At 42.0% G+C, this 17,555-nt stretch overlaps 1 protein-coding gene across 1 annotated transcript in view; it reads left to right on the top strand.

Annotated features, from left to right (window-relative positions):
* The window catches only part of LOC133409101 (protein CBFA2T2-like), a 29,274-nt gene that overhangs the window by 3,894 nt on the left and 7,825 nt on the right, over nt 1–17,555 (top strand). Inside the window, exons 2-6 of the mRNA XM_061688672.1 lie at nt 10,835–10,996; nt 12,037–12,278; nt 12,354–12,443; nt 16,314–16,498; nt 16,577–16,830. Coding sequence (XP_061544656.1) covers nt 10,858–10,996; nt 12,037–12,278; nt 12,354–12,443; nt 16,314–16,498; nt 16,577–16,830 — 910 coding nt within the window. The 5' untranslated portion in view covers nt 10,835–10,857. The remainder of the gene's footprint in view (nt 1–10,834; nt 10,997–12,036; nt 12,279–12,353; nt 12,444–16,313; nt 16,499–16,576; nt 16,831–17,555) is intronic.

Below are 17,555 nucleotides of genomic sequence, written 5' to 3'. Positions count from 1 at the left end.
AGCAAGTTTTTTTGGCCCATCCCTTTTCCTAAAATCTGTGTGTGTGTGACGGACTTAATTAGGGACCTCGTGTTGGTCCGTCACAAATTAGTGCCACCCAAAAAAAAAAAAAATAATAAATCTAGAAAAGCAATTACTTCCTGTAAGTATAATTTTACTATTGCTTTAGCGTAGGTTAGTGATAAACTACGGCACGTTCGAATGGGTTCATTTGGCGTGGGAGGTTAAAAAGAGCCAAAAGCAACTAAAAAAGGCCGCCACTTTTACGTATAAATCATTTTAGGTAATTCGACGAAGGGTTTTGTGTGTGTCTCTTGTGGATGTCTGGGGAAAAAAAAGAAAAAAAAAAAAACAGCCTCGTCCAGGTTCTGATAAAACTGCCGCGATGTTAGCATCCGCGCTAATTCCCCAACCAAAGAATGCTGACCGGCCGGCAATCGTCTTGAGTGGATTTGTGGGATTGACACACCTGCACTCTCACTAATCTAACCCTCGCAAGGACGGACAGCGTGTGCGCGTGTGTGAGCGTGTGCATGTATGTGTGGGCGGTGCAGCAACAGTCTGTCTAAGTCGTTATATTACAGTCACCTTGGTTTCCCTCCCCAAAAAGTAGAATTTAAAAAAAAAAAAAAAAAAGACAAAAGAATGCATTGTGTTCTTGAACTGGGAAATGCACACAGCGGGCACATATATGTAGATAACACACACACACACACACACACACAAACACAACATTCATGATCATCTTCCACAGATGTATCTTTCTCCCCACTAATTTTCCGGAGCACAGCTGGCCTCTTTGTTTCACTTATCTGTCTTTCCCAGCGGCGTACAGCTGGGCTACGCTCGCCCACCCGTCTGCTCACCGAGAGGGCCGCGTTACCTAAAAGCTCGGCCTCAATTCCTGCATTTTTTTATTTTCTTTTTTTCCCCTCCAAGCGGGGAGCTTCTGTCTGGAATTGTTGCCCCGGATGAATGTCAAAAAAAGAAAGTGGCCGTTGTTTGATAATGCGAAGTGGGTCAGAAGACTTTTGGGTAAACATCTTCAGAGTGAGCCACGTGGTGATGGCGACATCTGGTCGGGCCCCGATTCTGGGACTGTGCAGTCCCTTGACACGTGGTCTGATCTAGGTCAATCGCTACGTTTTCCATTGTGCTTTATGAATTACTGTAAATTACCTGTATGCGTTTTAGAATTCTTGGTTAAAGTGGATTTTCTAACTTTAAAAATGCGCAGGAACGTGCGCAATGTTCATTTCTGAGTGCGAAAAGAAAGGCTTTGTTTCCACTTTTCGGACGGCGGTTCACAGGAATGATAATTGATAGGCGGGATAACCAATTAGCTACGGAGAGGTGAGAAGGCTTGTAACCAGATAGGCAGTTAATCCATTAAACTTTAGTGTGTGTGCGTGTGATGATTGGCAGCTTTGAATTGTCTCTCTCATGTCACAGTTGTTACTTGCGTGGGTGTCTGGTGGCAATTTCACAGGTGTGTGTGTGACAAAGGCAGGAGAAAACACTAGGTATGTGGGGCCAACGCGCACACACACACACACACACACACACATACACACACTGAATTTACTGCCACCCCCAATATCCCAAACTACAATGTTATCCATGATTGGATGGTTGCTAACAGATTTAAAACTGATTGGTAGTCTGGTTAAGGATGCAGCTTTCCATTTCCAGAATTCCAATCCGTCCATTTTCTGTAGCGTTTGTCCTCATGAGGACGTCATCTTGAGTCTATCCTATCTGGTTTTAGGCGTGATAAGTGGGGTGTATCCTGGACGTCCATCACATGGTACATAAAGACAAACAAGCATTCACACCTCAGGACACCTCAGGACAATTTAGTCTTTAATTAATGTAACACGCACATTTTTCTTCATGGGAGGAAGCCAGAGCACCAGGAGAAAACCCACGCAAGCATTTGGTCGATCTACCAATAGTGTGAGAGCGATTCCCCAAAGTCAGTGATGATGTGTTGATGCGTCCACCACCACAGGTCCAAGATGGACAAATTGAGCCTAAGCAAGCAGTTAAGAAAAACCTAGCACCAAACTCCAAAATGTCTTAAGTGGTTTATTTATCAGTGAACTACAGGCACATTGCACATTTGACTGTCATCTACAACCAGTGAGTTTATTGCACACACAAAAAAAAAAAAAAAAAAAAATGGAACTTTTAGAACGCTATAAATGACTGTTAAGATTGTTGGGACTTCATTAACGTTAACGCCACTTCATAAGTACTGAGACACTCGCTGTTGCACTTTGGGGGTGTTTTTACGGTCACTAAAGCGCCTTTTCCCCCATGAAGTCATTTAAACTCAGCGGATGGTGAAAAAAGTAGCTGACTCTCACTCTAAAAACGATTATAATTGCCTATATTAACTGTTTCAATCTTATATACCACACACTATGATTTTGAAATGCTTTATCATTTTAAGCAACCCGACCTCAGATAAGCGGTAGAATCAATCATGCCTTGTGTTTAAAAAAAAAAAAAAAAAAACACATAGGTTAGCCTTTTAGTCCCCTGGCTTAATGCTAACACTAAATGGCATCTATGATGGGGTACCTTTAACCCTTTTAAGCAATTGATTGAACACAAACACTGCAGCAACACATGTAGACCGACAATAGAACAGTCCTCACTGCCATATATTCTTTATCTTCTGCACGGAATGACGGATATTAGTGCTGTACTGATGAGCTGAGAGAATTGGGAACTTTTGGGGGAAGCTAGAATGGATTATTTGATTAATGGAATGTTTTGTGTTACGGGTGAATGAAAGTCACCAGTTCCTACTTTCCTGCTTTTGCACCATCTTAAGGCAACTTAGAGCATGATAGAACACACAGAACATTAAATCGGGACGTTTTGGGGAAAAGCTACCATTCCACAGGGGAAAACAAACAAAAACAGTCAGGGGTTCACTGGTTTCGAAACACACTTTTGTGCTTCCCGTTGTCCCGCTTGTAATACCTGATACACCGTACAATACATACGCTCAAGTCCGTTGGTTGATCGACAGAATTGTCTAACCAGATTGGGGTTTACCATTTCTAACCGTACCGCGGCTAACCAAAATCTGGTCCTTACCAGCTCTTCTCCCCCACTGCCTGACCTCATGCGCAAGACCATGCAATCCTCGCTTGCTTCCAGAACGACATCACTGTGCTTCTTTTACTCCTCCTTTTTAAAAAAAAAAAAAAAAAAAAAAAAAAACCTTTATTTTTTATTATTATTTTATTTCTTTTCAGTTTAATGGATAACGTCTGTGTGCCTCGCCAGTGGCCTCTCGCAGTTCCTTTCCCACTAAGTACAATTCCGTCCCTCGGTTCCTTTTCTTTCCACAATATTCGGCACGCTGCATTACAGCTGTGTTTTTCTAATCATCCCGCCGAGCGGCGAGGTTACACGAGGGCTTTTTCTCACTCCAGAAAGGCATCTGTGCTTTCTCACATGAAAGTCGCACCAGCAGTTTTAGCCTGACTCATTGTCCTTCACGTCACTTTGTCTTTATCTTCCTCTAGCCCTCTTTGACTTCTAATCCTCTGGCGCAGCCCGATACCTTTCTCACCTTTAAATATCTCGGCCGTACCGCGCCGCCGCCTCTTGCCCCTCCCCGGGCCCGAGCGAAGAGAGCGGCGTGTTGACGTTGGGCTTGGGCCAAATATGTAGTCGATGGCGCAGGAAGGCGGCCGCCGGAGCCAAGAAAAACAGCCTGGCTCGGAGTCTGACAGCCATGCTTGTCTTTCTGATGAAACCAAATGAAAACAGTATTTTCTAGACTTGTTCCTGAACCGCCCCCCGCCCCCTCCCGCTCTCCATCTGCCTCTCTTTGCTCACACCTAACCAACAAACCTTCTCCAGTCAGTCAAAGCGCTACTCAGGACTCCTGCAACCTCTACAAGGTGCTCCTGTGATGATTATATGGCCAGTTTGTGAAGGCTGGGCAGTTTTTAAAACGTTGTTTCTCAATTGTAGCGGCATGGCAAGCTAGTGGTTAGCACGTCTGCCTCATTGTTTCGAGTTTTGAATCGCTGCTACGGCCGTCCTGTGTGGAGTTGTTGAACACATTCGCAAACTATCACTGACTTTGGGGAAACAATGTCACACTATTATTATTGACCAAAATGTGATTTGGAAACACAGCGGAGTAGTTGGAAATTGGCTTCACAGTTGAGAAGTTCTGGGTTCGAATCTCAAGTTGGCATGTTCACCCTGCACTTGCTTGGGTTTTCTCTGGGTACTCTGGTTTCCTCAAACATTTCAAAAACATGCATGCAATGTTCTTTGAAGACAAGATTACACATAAAGCAGGGATGGGAAAACTTTGGGTTGGCCCCATTTAATTTTTTTCTTTAAAACAAAACTATACATTAATTTTTTTATTTTGTCATTTCAATATAAAATTATATATATATATATATATATATATATTATAAAATTAATTATAATGAAGTCCCTTTGTATCATAATTCATTTAATTTCCTGCATAATGAGTTAACCAGTTATTTATTCAAATATGTAAAATAATTTTTGATTTGTATTATTTTACAGCAGTTCAACTAACAAATTATTTTTGAGAAATTTCCCCCCCCCCAAAAAAAACTTTTTATTTAATATATAAATTTATAATAAGTAAACACATTAGTTAGTGGCAAAAATCCATTTTAGGGAAAATTGGCTGAATTAGTGCACCAAATATTACAGAGCTCTTGATAATGTCAATATTGGTGGGGCATACTTTGCCCAGCCCTGACAGGAAGTTTTCTCATGAGGAAACTCCATAAAAATTGCCTAAGTGGAACAAGAGGAATCAACAGCCTCACCGTGGCTCTGATGAATTGTTGGACTGCACAGTCTGGATCTAATTGGCCGAGAGCTTTGGCCAGCTGGGACCTCCAACAGTCACCTGTGAACGGAGACGTGGAGTGGGGGGGGGGGGGTCTCCGATAAGCCAACCCCTCTCGCCCCCCGCCCTCCTCTGACTGAGCGACTGTGAACACATGGAATGGGGGCAGGGGGTTCGAGAGCAGAGGTGGTGGTGGGGGGGTCGTGAGCCACGAGGACGACTGAATGCGAGCCAGTGGACTTAAATGCCAAGCAGACAAAGGCCGCACCTGGTCCCTGTCGGTCCATGCACAAGCACCACAATGCAGCGCACATCTGTTCCTCTGTCGTGTGCCCCCTCTTGACCTCCTCACACACACACACACACGCACACACGTGTTGTCAACACAGGCATCGCAAAGCATTTCCACTCGACAGCGCGTGCTCTTCTTAGTGTCGGGTTGTTGTCGTCTTAACCTTCGCCGCTACTCGACAGGTTGGATGAGCACGCTGTTTTCAAAGTCTTTTTTTGGGGACGTGTGCGGTGTCGCGTTTCTAAAAAGGGGACACGTGTCGCCTTCGCTTCTTTCGAGCGAATTACAGTGGCGCCTTGACTTACAAGTTTCATGTGTTCCGTGAACATGCTTGTAACTCAAAACAATTGCATGTGAAATCATCTTTACCCATTGGAATGAATGAAAATGCAATGAATCTGTTCCAGCCCCCCATACAAGGACAACATTGTAACATGTTTTTAATAAGAAAAACAGCACTCTACAGTATTGTACTTTATAAGATACAGTAATCATATATAATTAAATCGAATTTAAAGAATTAAACAGTTCCTGCATCATTTTTTTCATCCATTCATTGAGTGACTCCTGGCTTGTGCTCCTTGGGCAACAGAGGGCAGTGTAAGGCATTTGTACAGGTACATCTCAATAAATTTGATTAGTGACAAAAAGTTAACTTGGGTCAATTCAAAAAGTGAAACTCATAGAGGTGTACTTCACACTCAGTTTGAAATAGTTGATTTTTTAAAAATATATGTATATATAATTGTGAAGATTATATCTTAGAGCAGACGAAAACCCAAAAGTCACCATCTAGAAATGTGTAACAAACAACCAAGAAACAATAAAAATGATTGTTTTTAATCTGGAAATTAGGTAGGGATTTTCCCACTGAAAAGTCATTGTATGTTTAATTAGTCTCTGTAATGTATGAATGAGTACGGAAATCCTGTAAATGAACTTTTCCATCATATTCTAATTCATGTAAATGTACCTGTGTGTATACACAAAGACGACGGTGACAACTGCTCTGTAAGCTGCAGTAATAGTCGCTTTTCTCATCTTCTAAAGAATATATGCCTGTGAGTGTAGTTATATTTATGTTTGGCATTTTGCATTGTGTGGTAGCATTAAGCTAGCAGACGTTCGCCTCACAGTTATGTATGCATTCAGGCTGGTTCCCCTCCACCTGAAACAAAAAAAGTTATTTTTTTCATTAAGAAATACCACAATTCTGCGAGGGTCCACTGTATATCGCAGATTTCCTGGAGAGCCACAGTTGCTGATGCACTTTTCAGCCGTTTTCTGAACGCCAGGAGAACAATAAAACTCATAAACACGATGAGCACTCTCACGAGCTGCTGTCAGCCACAGCTCACACCCAGACACTCCCTTGCAGACTCTGCGACGTCACACACCAGACATCGCCTCTTAAGAAGCAACACACAGACACTGCAATATATACAGTATATTGAATGCCAGTTTTTTTTTTTTATTATTATTTTTTTTATTATAAAAATTTTATTTATTATTTTTTATTTTATTATTATTTTTTTTAATTTCAAATGAATTTACAATGTGTTTAATTTTTTTTATTTTTTAAAAATGTATATGTATATATCTCTATTTTGCAGAGTTCCACCTATTGCGGGCAGGCTTAGAATGTTTCCCAAGCGATAAACGGGGCTCACTTAAAATCATATCCAGTTTAAAGAAAGCGAACTTCAATTAAAAAAAATTACTCTTCAATTAAAACTTGATTTTTGAGCTGGATTTTTAAACAAATTCCTTGAATTGATATTTATACACTTAATGCCTGTTTTTATCTGCTGCTCTGTTTTCATCTGTGGTTTTAAAAAAAATTGTTTTTGTTTTTTACTATTTTTATATTTTGTTTTTTTGTTCCTTTTATTTTTTAAACAGTCTGCTTTGTGCTGCTGTAAAACCTGAATTTCCACTCTGGTGAGCCTTAAAGGTTGATCTTATTTTAAACCCCAAACGTAGTCTGCTTTTGCAGATTTTGGAATTGTTATTTTAGTGAAAATGTGTTTTAAGATTAAACACGGTGTAGGCGAGTCCTCCCAGAGGTTCTCGTGTTGTGTGTCACTGATAAATGAATGGGGCCTGCGTTACATCTCTTCTCACCTCATCTTCAAAAGGCGGTCGAGAGATAGCAGCACACACACTCTTGTAGAGCTCCCCCCCCCGACAACCTTTTCAACTTTGGAGTGAAACCATAAGCGTAATAAACCCTGCACATTTGTTTGCACGTCTCATTGTGTGTCATTTAATCAGACTCCTCGTGTTCTACTCAATTAACATGAAAATGGAGCAATCGCTTGCCGGCCACGGGACTGTTTTTTCCGCCATGTTCGCAATCATCAGCCGCCGAGGCAATTTCATGTTTTAATGCGCACGTGCGTCACCTGAAGCTGAACAAACAAGCAGCACCTGGCTAGCAACCAGGGGACAGACGTGCGTTCCCCTTAGGTTGCCGTGGTAACAATCGTTAGGAAACTACGTAAACCCAAGTAACCTGATATAAGACGGTATTGAGAAGCAGCTGATGACTTTCGCTTTTCTTTTTGTATTAGAAATAAAGGGAAAGAAACCAAAAATCTACCTAAAGAATCCGAGTGTGTTTGTTTCCAGCAGAAGTGCATCCAACTGTCCTCATGTGCTCGCTGGCCAGATGAAGTCATGCGGCTGTGCATGCTCGTCCACTGCAATTGGAAAAACACCTGAGGCCCTTTTGTTGTCTTAACCAATTTTCAAAAAAAATCAGCATGTTTGTGTTTACTGCTCATATATAGTGTTTGGGCTACGCCGCGTGACCAAAACAACACACCTCATACATTAACAATGTATTGTGTAATACCAAGATTGACCTGTGTGAGGCAGCACGGTGCCACAGGGCGCCCAGACTGCCAGAGTAGTCGTAGAAGAAGACTAGTAGCAGCTATGGCTAACTGTTAAGTTTATCGGGTAACTACGTTGCAGCTGCAAACTCATCTCATTGTCATTTACGTCGTGCTGACTCGTCAGACACAGTAATCCCATAATCCGACCTTTGCTTACTTTGATCAGAAAATGCTCAAATTCGCCCCCCATGGTCTGTATGTGCATACCCCGCTTTGAGAAGTGTTGCGGGTTCTCAGTGTTGACATGAAGGCCATATGCTCCATTGATTGTGTTATTGAGATGTCAGTCTAATTTCCTGACCATACGCAAGTGTGTGTCTGTGTGTGTGTGCTGCAGGCTGCATCGCGCTGTGCATTGGCACTGCCTATCGTGCATATATATATATGTGTGTGTGTGTGTGTGTGTGTGTGTCTCCCTCCTTCCTGCACCCCGTGTTGGTGAACAGGTGGCGCGACGGCCGCCAAGCCACAGTGTGTAGTTGTAGAAAAAGAAGGATGAACAGTCAAAGATGTTGCATGTGCACGACAGATGGGCAACACAGGGGGGAGGGGCTGGGGCAGAAATATGGATACCACAAGCTTGTGCATCCATATTATGATATAAGATCATATTCAATGTATCGTTTGAATATCATGAATATTTTGCAGGGTGTTGCGATACTAGTGATACACTGCCTCATGCTACTGAATGACAGTATGCCCTAACTTGTGACTGATACTGTATAAATTGTGTCGAATACTTGACTAATAAATTATTGGTATCTGCTACGATTGTCATTATATGTTAATATTTGATAAATATTGTAAAAAAGATTATGAACAAAATGAATAGAACATTACGAGAGAACTGTTGCAATAAATTGATAAAAACTTTTTGTATAGTCATCTTAAAATTCATTAGATTATTCTGTCTAAATATTTATAATCCAAATAATATCTTTATTATTGTAATTAGTTTTATAACAGATACAGAAAACTGTTGTAATTGGTGTACGTACGGTATTAAAAATGTAAAAATAAAAATGTATTAACCTCGATTGTAATCAATACATACAAATACATTATTTGAGAACTGTTGAATTGAGTATATACTTTAATATATATATACAAATTGTATATATATTTATAGGAAAAAATCCACACAAAAAATGTACCCGTACTATAATCTTCAATATCTTTTTATTGTATATATTTATTCATATATTTAACTGATTATTATTACTTGGTGCTCAAACAATATCACAAGTATACTATTTCCATATATCAATATCCATCATATCATATCTGTTGTTTTAGGGCTTATTGATACTTGCAATATGTCGATGATTTTTATTGTATTGCGTTACAGCCTTGATGGTTCCGATCCTAATGCCCTCGTGAGAGCGCCGACTCCGTCTCCATTGTTATGCGCGGCGCTCTCACATCTTGAGGCCTCCATCTTTATGAAGATGGCAACCTGTTGCACGAGGCCGCGCAGAGTTCATCGCCCGTGAAAGAGACATAAAGGGCGCCATTCAAGGCGAGGCCACTCGGAAAAGAGCATGAAACCGTATTTAAAAGGCCTTCTCCGGGTCTGAACTTCGACCCCGCCGGGCCTTGCGTGTCTATTAATCGTCCTTTCTTGAAGCACTTAGAAAAGTCTGATCCACTCCAAATGGAGAGTCTGGTGGTTGAGGAGGGGGGTTAAAAGGGCGGTGCGCCGCCTTCATGGAGCTGCAGGAAACAAAGGCATCTCCTTATGCCGCATAAATGACACCCCCGGTACCCAAACAAGCCCATGCCCCCTTATCTGGTGGTCTCATTCAGCGGCGATGGCATATTGAAAAGTTGCGTTTAACATTCAAAAGCTTTGACGATCTTGTTAGTAAAGCGTGAAATAGCCCCGGCCCCCTTTCTCTCTTTTCTTTCGCGCAGCCCACCGCCACTACCCCCGCAACCCCCCACACCACCCCCCCAACCTTCTCGGCCTCCGCACTCAATGAAGGGGCATTCTTCTCGGCGCACAATAGCATTCTTTAACATTTCTTCTGTTAGTGATCTGAATGGTCGGGAGTGAGGAGCTAAACTTTAGACATCTGGCTCTGCTCTTTGATTGTGGTGGGGGAGGGGGGGGGGGGGGGTCTGGGATTGGTGGTTAATTCCCGGGCAAATGACGAGAAGTGAAGCTTCTTACGGTCTTTTAACCCTCCTGTTACGTTCGTTTCTTAGAGACTGGACAAATGTTCCAATTTGAACCGGGCTGCATGTTTAATTACGTGAAAGTATCAGAAACAGCAACAACAAAAATACATTATACTATCCGTGTCTCATTTTCAGTTTCAACACTACTGTTGCCTTCGTTTCTCAGGGACAGCAATAAAGTTCCAAGTTCAATTTATTTGTATTTATTTATTTATTTATTTAATATAATGTTCCTGGGTCATTTTGACCCCGGGCGTGTTTGATTACCCCCAAGTGTCAGAAACTTAATACAAAACACCAAGAAACATTTTGTTTACATCTCATTATTAACTCCACTACTTACATTGTGCTTTACCTCTCACAGGTCATTTTTCAAGGTGGATCTCTATTCTATTACAACTCACTTTAGAATATCAATCTGACCTACAACATAACAGGAGCGTTGCATTGCATTTTTACTTTTTTTATTATTATTATTTTTAAATTATTGAGCGAATCAGTGGAAGCATTGAAGCAAAAGCAAATTTTAAAGCCTCCCAACTTTGCATGGGAATTGCACCCTCCACTGAAGTTCACCCTCCTCTCTTGCAGACAGTGGAGAGAAGAGCCCTGCCATGCCCGGTTCTCCTGTGGATGCTAAAACTCATTCCAGATCAGCTCCCAGCAGCAGCAGCAGTGCCGCCATCATCATGCCCCCCCTGCCCTCCATCAACCCCAGCGGCCCCCGACTGGCCTCCTTCTCCACCACAGCACGTACGTCCGACTTTCACGGGAAGAACCTGCAAAATGGCCGCACACGTAGATCTTTCATTTTTCTTTGGAACCAAGCGACTTCACTGAGCAACACGCAAACCCCCAATCAAGTAATTATAGAGGATGTCAGCACCATCGCCTGTGACAATTGTTTGACATTAAGGTGTACCCTTACAAACAGTTGGCTCCCGGCCTCTGATGCAACCTCCGATGTGTTTACTCAGCTGCTGCGGCTTTACACATTCAGATAATTAGATGCGCGGTGGTGTCGCTCAAAAGGACATGGCCGGTGAGTCTCAGGTGTTGTTGTTGTTCACACTCTAATCATGGCAATGTCAAACTCCCATTCTGCCTTGGTACCTTACACATGCACTGTTAGACATTTCATAGGTGTTTTTACAATACCTTTGTTGCCAGTAAGTTACTATAATTCAAGTCTACAGTACCATAACTGCATATTACTTTCACAGTAACTAGGCATGAATGTATTTGTGTTACAGTAACTACAGTAAATGTAACTACCCCCGTACCGAATCAGTACCTCACACACAAGACAGCAAATCAGGAAAAATTCATCATGGATGGCGAGTGTGAAAGGGGCGTAAGATAAATTTGAACACAGTCGTACCAAACTTTGCGTAATGAAATGCCGCTTGTTGGAAACAAAGCTTCAGAGTAAATCAACTTAGCCTTGCGCAGTGTTTCCCAACATGTTTAGAGAAGATTAGAGAAATCTCACGACACGCCACCAAACAAAAAAAAGTCACAAAAAGTATACATACTGAAATAATGATGATCTCAATTGACTCGCCAATTTACTTACTGGGGTATAATCTGGGCCTGTTTAGCTGTAAATAAAGCTGTAATTGGCAGTAGGTGGATACACAGGTTAATTGTACCTCCTGCCATCTGCCTGTCACTATAAGTCACTGGCATGGATAGAAGAACAAAAAGACATTATTTGTAGTACATAATTATTTCAAGTGGAATTAACTCCTTTGCTTCCCTTACCCGCCTCTCTCCTGCCGTCTTCTGCGCAGTGACCAACGGAAACCACCATTCGCCACCGACGCTCAACGCAGTGCCGTCGCCGCCGCAGCGCTACAGCAACGGGCCTTCGTCGTCGTCGTCGTCGTCGCTGGCCAACCAGCAGTTGCCGGCCACGTGCGGCGCGCGGCAGCTGAGCAAGCTCAAGCGCTTCCTGACCACGCTGCAGCAGTTCGGCAACGACATCTCGCCGGAGATCGGCGACAACGTCCGCAGCTTAGTGCTGGCTTTAGTGGTACGCCTTGCAAAAAAACAATTGTGACATCGACGTCTCCTTTGAATTTGTATTGATTGGTTTATCCGTTCGTAGAATTCAACAGTAACCATCGAGGAGTTTCACTCGCGGCTTCAGGAGGCCACCAACTTCCCCTTGAGGCCGTTTGTTATTCCTTTCCTCAAGGTAAACATTCACGTTCGACCTTCTCGCCTGCAAAACACGTGTTTGTTTTTGCTTGGTCTACTTCCTTCTTATTTTTAACGAGACTATTTTTTGCTTTGGTTTCATTTGAAAACACAAGCTCAGCACTCAAAGTTCACCTCAACCTTCTCTGTGCCTTACAGGCCACAACATTAGGAACACCTGCACAGTGACATTTTGGGGTCATCCTGTTTAGTAGTACGATTTAAAAAAAAAAAATAATAATAATAATAATAAATAATACAAATCATTATGAATAAAATACTCAAAATAATTCTCAGGGCATTGAATTGATCACAACTGGACTGTTCTGTTTGACTTCGAAGACGTTTCTCCTCTCATCCGAGCAGGCTTCATCAGTTCACGCTTCAAGGTTTAGTTAGGATGCACTCACCAGTGTTTGTGTGGAAAGCTCAACTATTTATGCTTCAAGTTAGTTGGACTTTGGGCATAAATAGTTGTTGTCCACACAAACTTCATTATTATTATTAATATTCAAATGGTGGATATCCTATTATGCTCCATGGTAAAATATATATTAAAAACTATTTTCAAAAGTATATCAATATGAAATAACTATAATATTAATATAGAATAATTACTATAGGTCAAAACATTAGAAACCTCTGATGCAAATCTACACCACTGCAAACTACAACAGTAATAATGAACCTATTGTTAAATTGTCTCTCCCCGTTCATACAGAGCAGCGTTTCGGGGAAAAAGCTGGGAAAAGTGTCAGTCGTACCTAATGAAGTGTCCACCATTATTCTCATTATCTGCTGCCCTTTCAATTCATGGCAGCAGTGAGGCCAATGCACTCGACCCCGTAACGCGGTTAACTGAGCAAATGTTTCCTCAAAATGGTTTAACCATCATGATTTGCGTGCTGACCTGATGCACAACAGATGATGCTGCGTGTTTAACGGCCCCCCCGAGAACTCCATTTTGCACCCGGGAGACGTCTCTTCAAGTGTATACTTTTTCTTTTCAGGAGCTCCCCTCTCAGTCCAAAAGCAGCCTGTAAATCTCTGATGAGCGGCTCTTTTCTCCTCGCGTTTACCTCTCACTCAGCTCCATCCGTCTGTCCTGAGACGAGAAAGCTCTGTTTTTCTAATTTATGAAAAAAGGGGGGCTCGCAACTTCATTCTCTTTGGGAAGGGAGGCTGGTCGGCGGGCAGATGCGACAGGGAGGGGGAAATAGAAAGTCGGAAGTGTGAAACATGCCTATAAAGTCTTGCCTTACACCCAACTTTTTTTTTTTTTTTAATGGGCTCTGAGTTCCGCTGTCCCATGAAGGGCGCTCAGCTGCCGAGGCGCCGCAGATCTTGCATCCGCCCCCCACCCCAAAAAAAAATATACAAAATGAAAGTGCGCCTCTTCTCAAATGTCCACTGGTTAGGGGCCCAGGGGTTAGGGCTAGACCACCCCTTTCTTTTGGTGCTTTCAACTTTGTGGGAACAGTTTGCAGAAGACTCATTTTTACTGTTCCCAGTCTCCATTCTCAAGCTCCATTCTCAAGTCCTTGAGAATGGAGTTTTGCCCTTATAACTGGGCGGGGTGGAGGGGTCACTATTCCCCTCTGTTTTGACTTTCTTTAATGCAGTGTTTCCAAACATTTATTGCACAAAGGCACATATTTTACAATCAAAAAAGAAATTCACCACACACCATCAAACAAAAAGTGGGCCCACTTAGGTATCCAGAAAATTGAAAGACGGGGACTATTTATGTCCATTCATAGACATTGATTATAATAATATTTATTTTATTTTATTATTCAACCTTATTTTATCAAGGTAAAGAAATTGAGAATAGATTCTTATATGCCAACCTGGCGGGAAACAACAGCATAAAACAAAGTGAAATAAAAGTTAATACAAATACATAGACAACAAACTGTACAGTTTGATATACAGTAGTTACATAAGACATCGCATTACATCTTAGCACACGGCGAATGCAAGGTTGATAAATAAACATGAACAAATATTTTAAAACAATTAAAGAATAAATATGACAAATTAAACCAATTTTAATACCTGAAAATATAATTTAGAAAAATAAATTAAAATGTTGAATAATAACTTGGGTTAGTGTTAGAATCATTCACAAAAAAAGTGAAAAGGGTTAGTGTCGATGTATGCTCTTTTTTTTGTTTTGTTTTTTGGTCTATGAATAGTTTAGCAACCAAAAGAAGAAAAACTGCAAGTGATGACACCCCCTTTAACATGTTTAATAATTCTCTATATTAATGGTTTAAAACCCTAAAAATACCACAAACTATTATTCCAATTCCAAAAAACAGTTTAATATAAATGGCTTAGCGATTGTTTGATTTTAGAGGAAAATCTGCACCGGAAGTGCATATGTGCAAAGATTCTCTCTGCTAACAATGCGGACTAAATTTAGCTCCTCCTCAACATATGAAGGAATAATAAACGGTAAATAAATACACTTTTCAATTGCATTGCCTGGTCAAACAAAGTTTACATTAAAAAAAAATCATAAAGCTCGTCTCTCAGTTGATACGTATCACATCAACATAGTTCCTTGACACGGATGTATTACTTTCCCGTTTGGCAGGGCTTTGGGGCCATCTTGTTGCAACCTTAGGTTGTTTCAAAAAGAGCACAAAAACTACAAATAATTTAGTTTTTAGGAAAAAACACAAATGGGTCAATTTATAGTGAACCATGAATATGCTGGGGATTACAGGTTAATTATGTACGGACTGCCATCTAGTGGAAAAGCAGGTAATTGATCTGCTTGTCACTATATGTCGCTGGCATAGATGGATATCAACAACAGTGCATTATTTGTATTGGTAAATAAATCATTTTGGGACCAATTCCAGGGTGGATATTTTCCCACGGCACATTTGACAATCTCTCACGGTTCCCTAATAATAACGGCCATGCGTCCCAATACTGTTGCTTGAGAAAAGCTCAGGCCTGATGGTTTGAAAATGCTTTGCAAATCCCCCCCCCCCCCCCCCAAAAAAAGTAACTCTCGGGTTTTATTTACTCATCAGAGAGAGGAAGTGGTATAATTGCAAGCACACCAGCGTCTGCTCCAAATTAAGGACGACGAAGAAAAAGGGAGGGAAAAAAAAGAGAAATGTTGAGGACAGGATGGAGACAGAGAAGTTCTGAGAAAGAAAAAAAGAAAAACTTGTAAGGGGGGGGGGGGGCTGTGGGGGGTTTGTTGTAAAATGTTTCCAAGATTGTGTGTCAACGTGCATGTCTGTGCTATGACTCGACGCTCAAATTGTTTGCTTACCAATAATCTTGCCACAGTTATAATGCGCCACAGAATAGAATAGCCTGTGACTAGGCAGCAGCATTGTCTGTAGCAAAAAAAAAAAAAAAAAGAAAAAAGACAAAAAGCTCTACACATCCATCCATCCAATTTCTTCTCCTCACGAGGGTCGCGGGCGTGCCGGGGCCTATCCCAGCTATCATCGGGCAGGAGACGGGGTACGCCCTGAACTGGTTGCCAGCCAATCGCAGGGCACATACAAACAAACAACCAAAAAGCAGCGAGGGTATTCCGCACCATTTATATCTGATAACAGCACATGAACAATAAATGTGGACTTGAATGGCAAACTGTAAATGAACAACTAGACAACCAGGTGTGACTGTGAACAGCAGAAAGAATAGTCAGCAGTGTTGTATGTAGCCCATGTCATAATTATCTACATAAACATGCAGCATTGGAATGACAGCTATACATGAGTAAATAGAACGCTATATTTGTGCACATGTGAGTGAACAAAAAGCAGCAAGAATAGTATTGTATGTGCCAACTATGCATTCCAAACATGTTTTCTCCATTGTTTATCCCCAGGCGAACCTTCCCCTGCTGCAGAGGGAGCTGCTCCACTGTGCACGTGCGGCCAAGCAGACCCCGGCCCAGTACCTGTCCCAGCACGAGCACCTCCTGCTCAGCACCACCATGGCGTCCTCTCCGGACTCCTCCGAGCTCCTCATGGAGCCCTCCGACGCCACCGTCAAGAGGCCCAGCCCCAGCAGGTGAGCTCGGATGACCGAATTTAAGACGATCTGACGGAGGCTCGTCCGAACGAACCCCCGCTAACGACTTACTTTCAGGGTCAAGGAGAACGGCTTCCACGAACGTCCGCCCGTGGCCATGGAGCCCGCCGCCAAACGCATTTGCACCATCAGCCCGGCTCCCCGCCACAGCCCCGCGCACCCGCTGCCGCTCAGCGCCCAACTGCACCCGACGCCGCCGCCCCTGCAGCACTACGCCCTGGACGACATCGCCGCGCCGCACATCCTGCACCGCGAGCACAGCCAGCGCATGTTGGAGATACGAGAGCTCAAAGACAGACCCAGGCTGCCGGGTAATTCAACACCCTTTGAAAGTAACGGCACCATACAACTTGGTGGAAATTATTCATTTCTCGGTCAGGGGACATTTTGACAACTGTATGCTTCCAACTCTTTAGGAAATGTTAGGGTGATTCCATTGGGTTAATCGATCCAAACATATTTTTGTTTTGCTTGTTTCATATTTAAAGCCATTCTATTTTCTTAACATGCTAATTTTTCGTCACACTTTTGTTGCTCTTGAAACACGTGCATTTGCTAAAAGATTTTTTTTGACTAAAAGTAGACTAAAACCTTTTTGATTTTTTGTCGACTAAAACCGTCACATATAGAAATGACTAAAATGTAACTAAAACTAAGGAGCATTTTCGTACAAAAAAACTAAAAATTAGGTGACTGCCAAATACAACACTGGAGGTGTTTAGCGCCTTTTTATACCACCCCGGTGCCATTCCTATCCTCACTACTAAAAACTTGTCCTAAAGTTTGGACCGTTTTTCAGTTTTGTGTTTTGGTTTTAAAAAAAACAAAACAAAAAATATAATTTTGGCTGTCTCAAAGTGGACATTTTATGTAAAAAGTGAAAGCAGATGATGTGCACTAAAGGAGAAATATTCCGCCTTTTTTTTTTTTTCATAATTTGAAACAGTTCCCAGGCATCTTGTATGGTTTTTATTTCATCAAAATACCCCGAGGATCAACAATTACACCCTTTTTTTCCCCCCCTAGGCTTGCTGAA

Source organism: Phycodurus eques, chromosome 10 (assembly GCF_024500275.1).
Source record: "Phycodurus eques isolate BA_2022a chromosome 10, UOR_Pequ_1.1, whole genome shotgun sequence".
NCBI lineage: Eukaryota > Metazoa > Chordata > Actinopteri > Syngnathiformes > Syngnathidae > Phycodurus > Phycodurus eques.
This window is presented reverse-complemented; position numbering and strand designations above follow the sequence as displayed.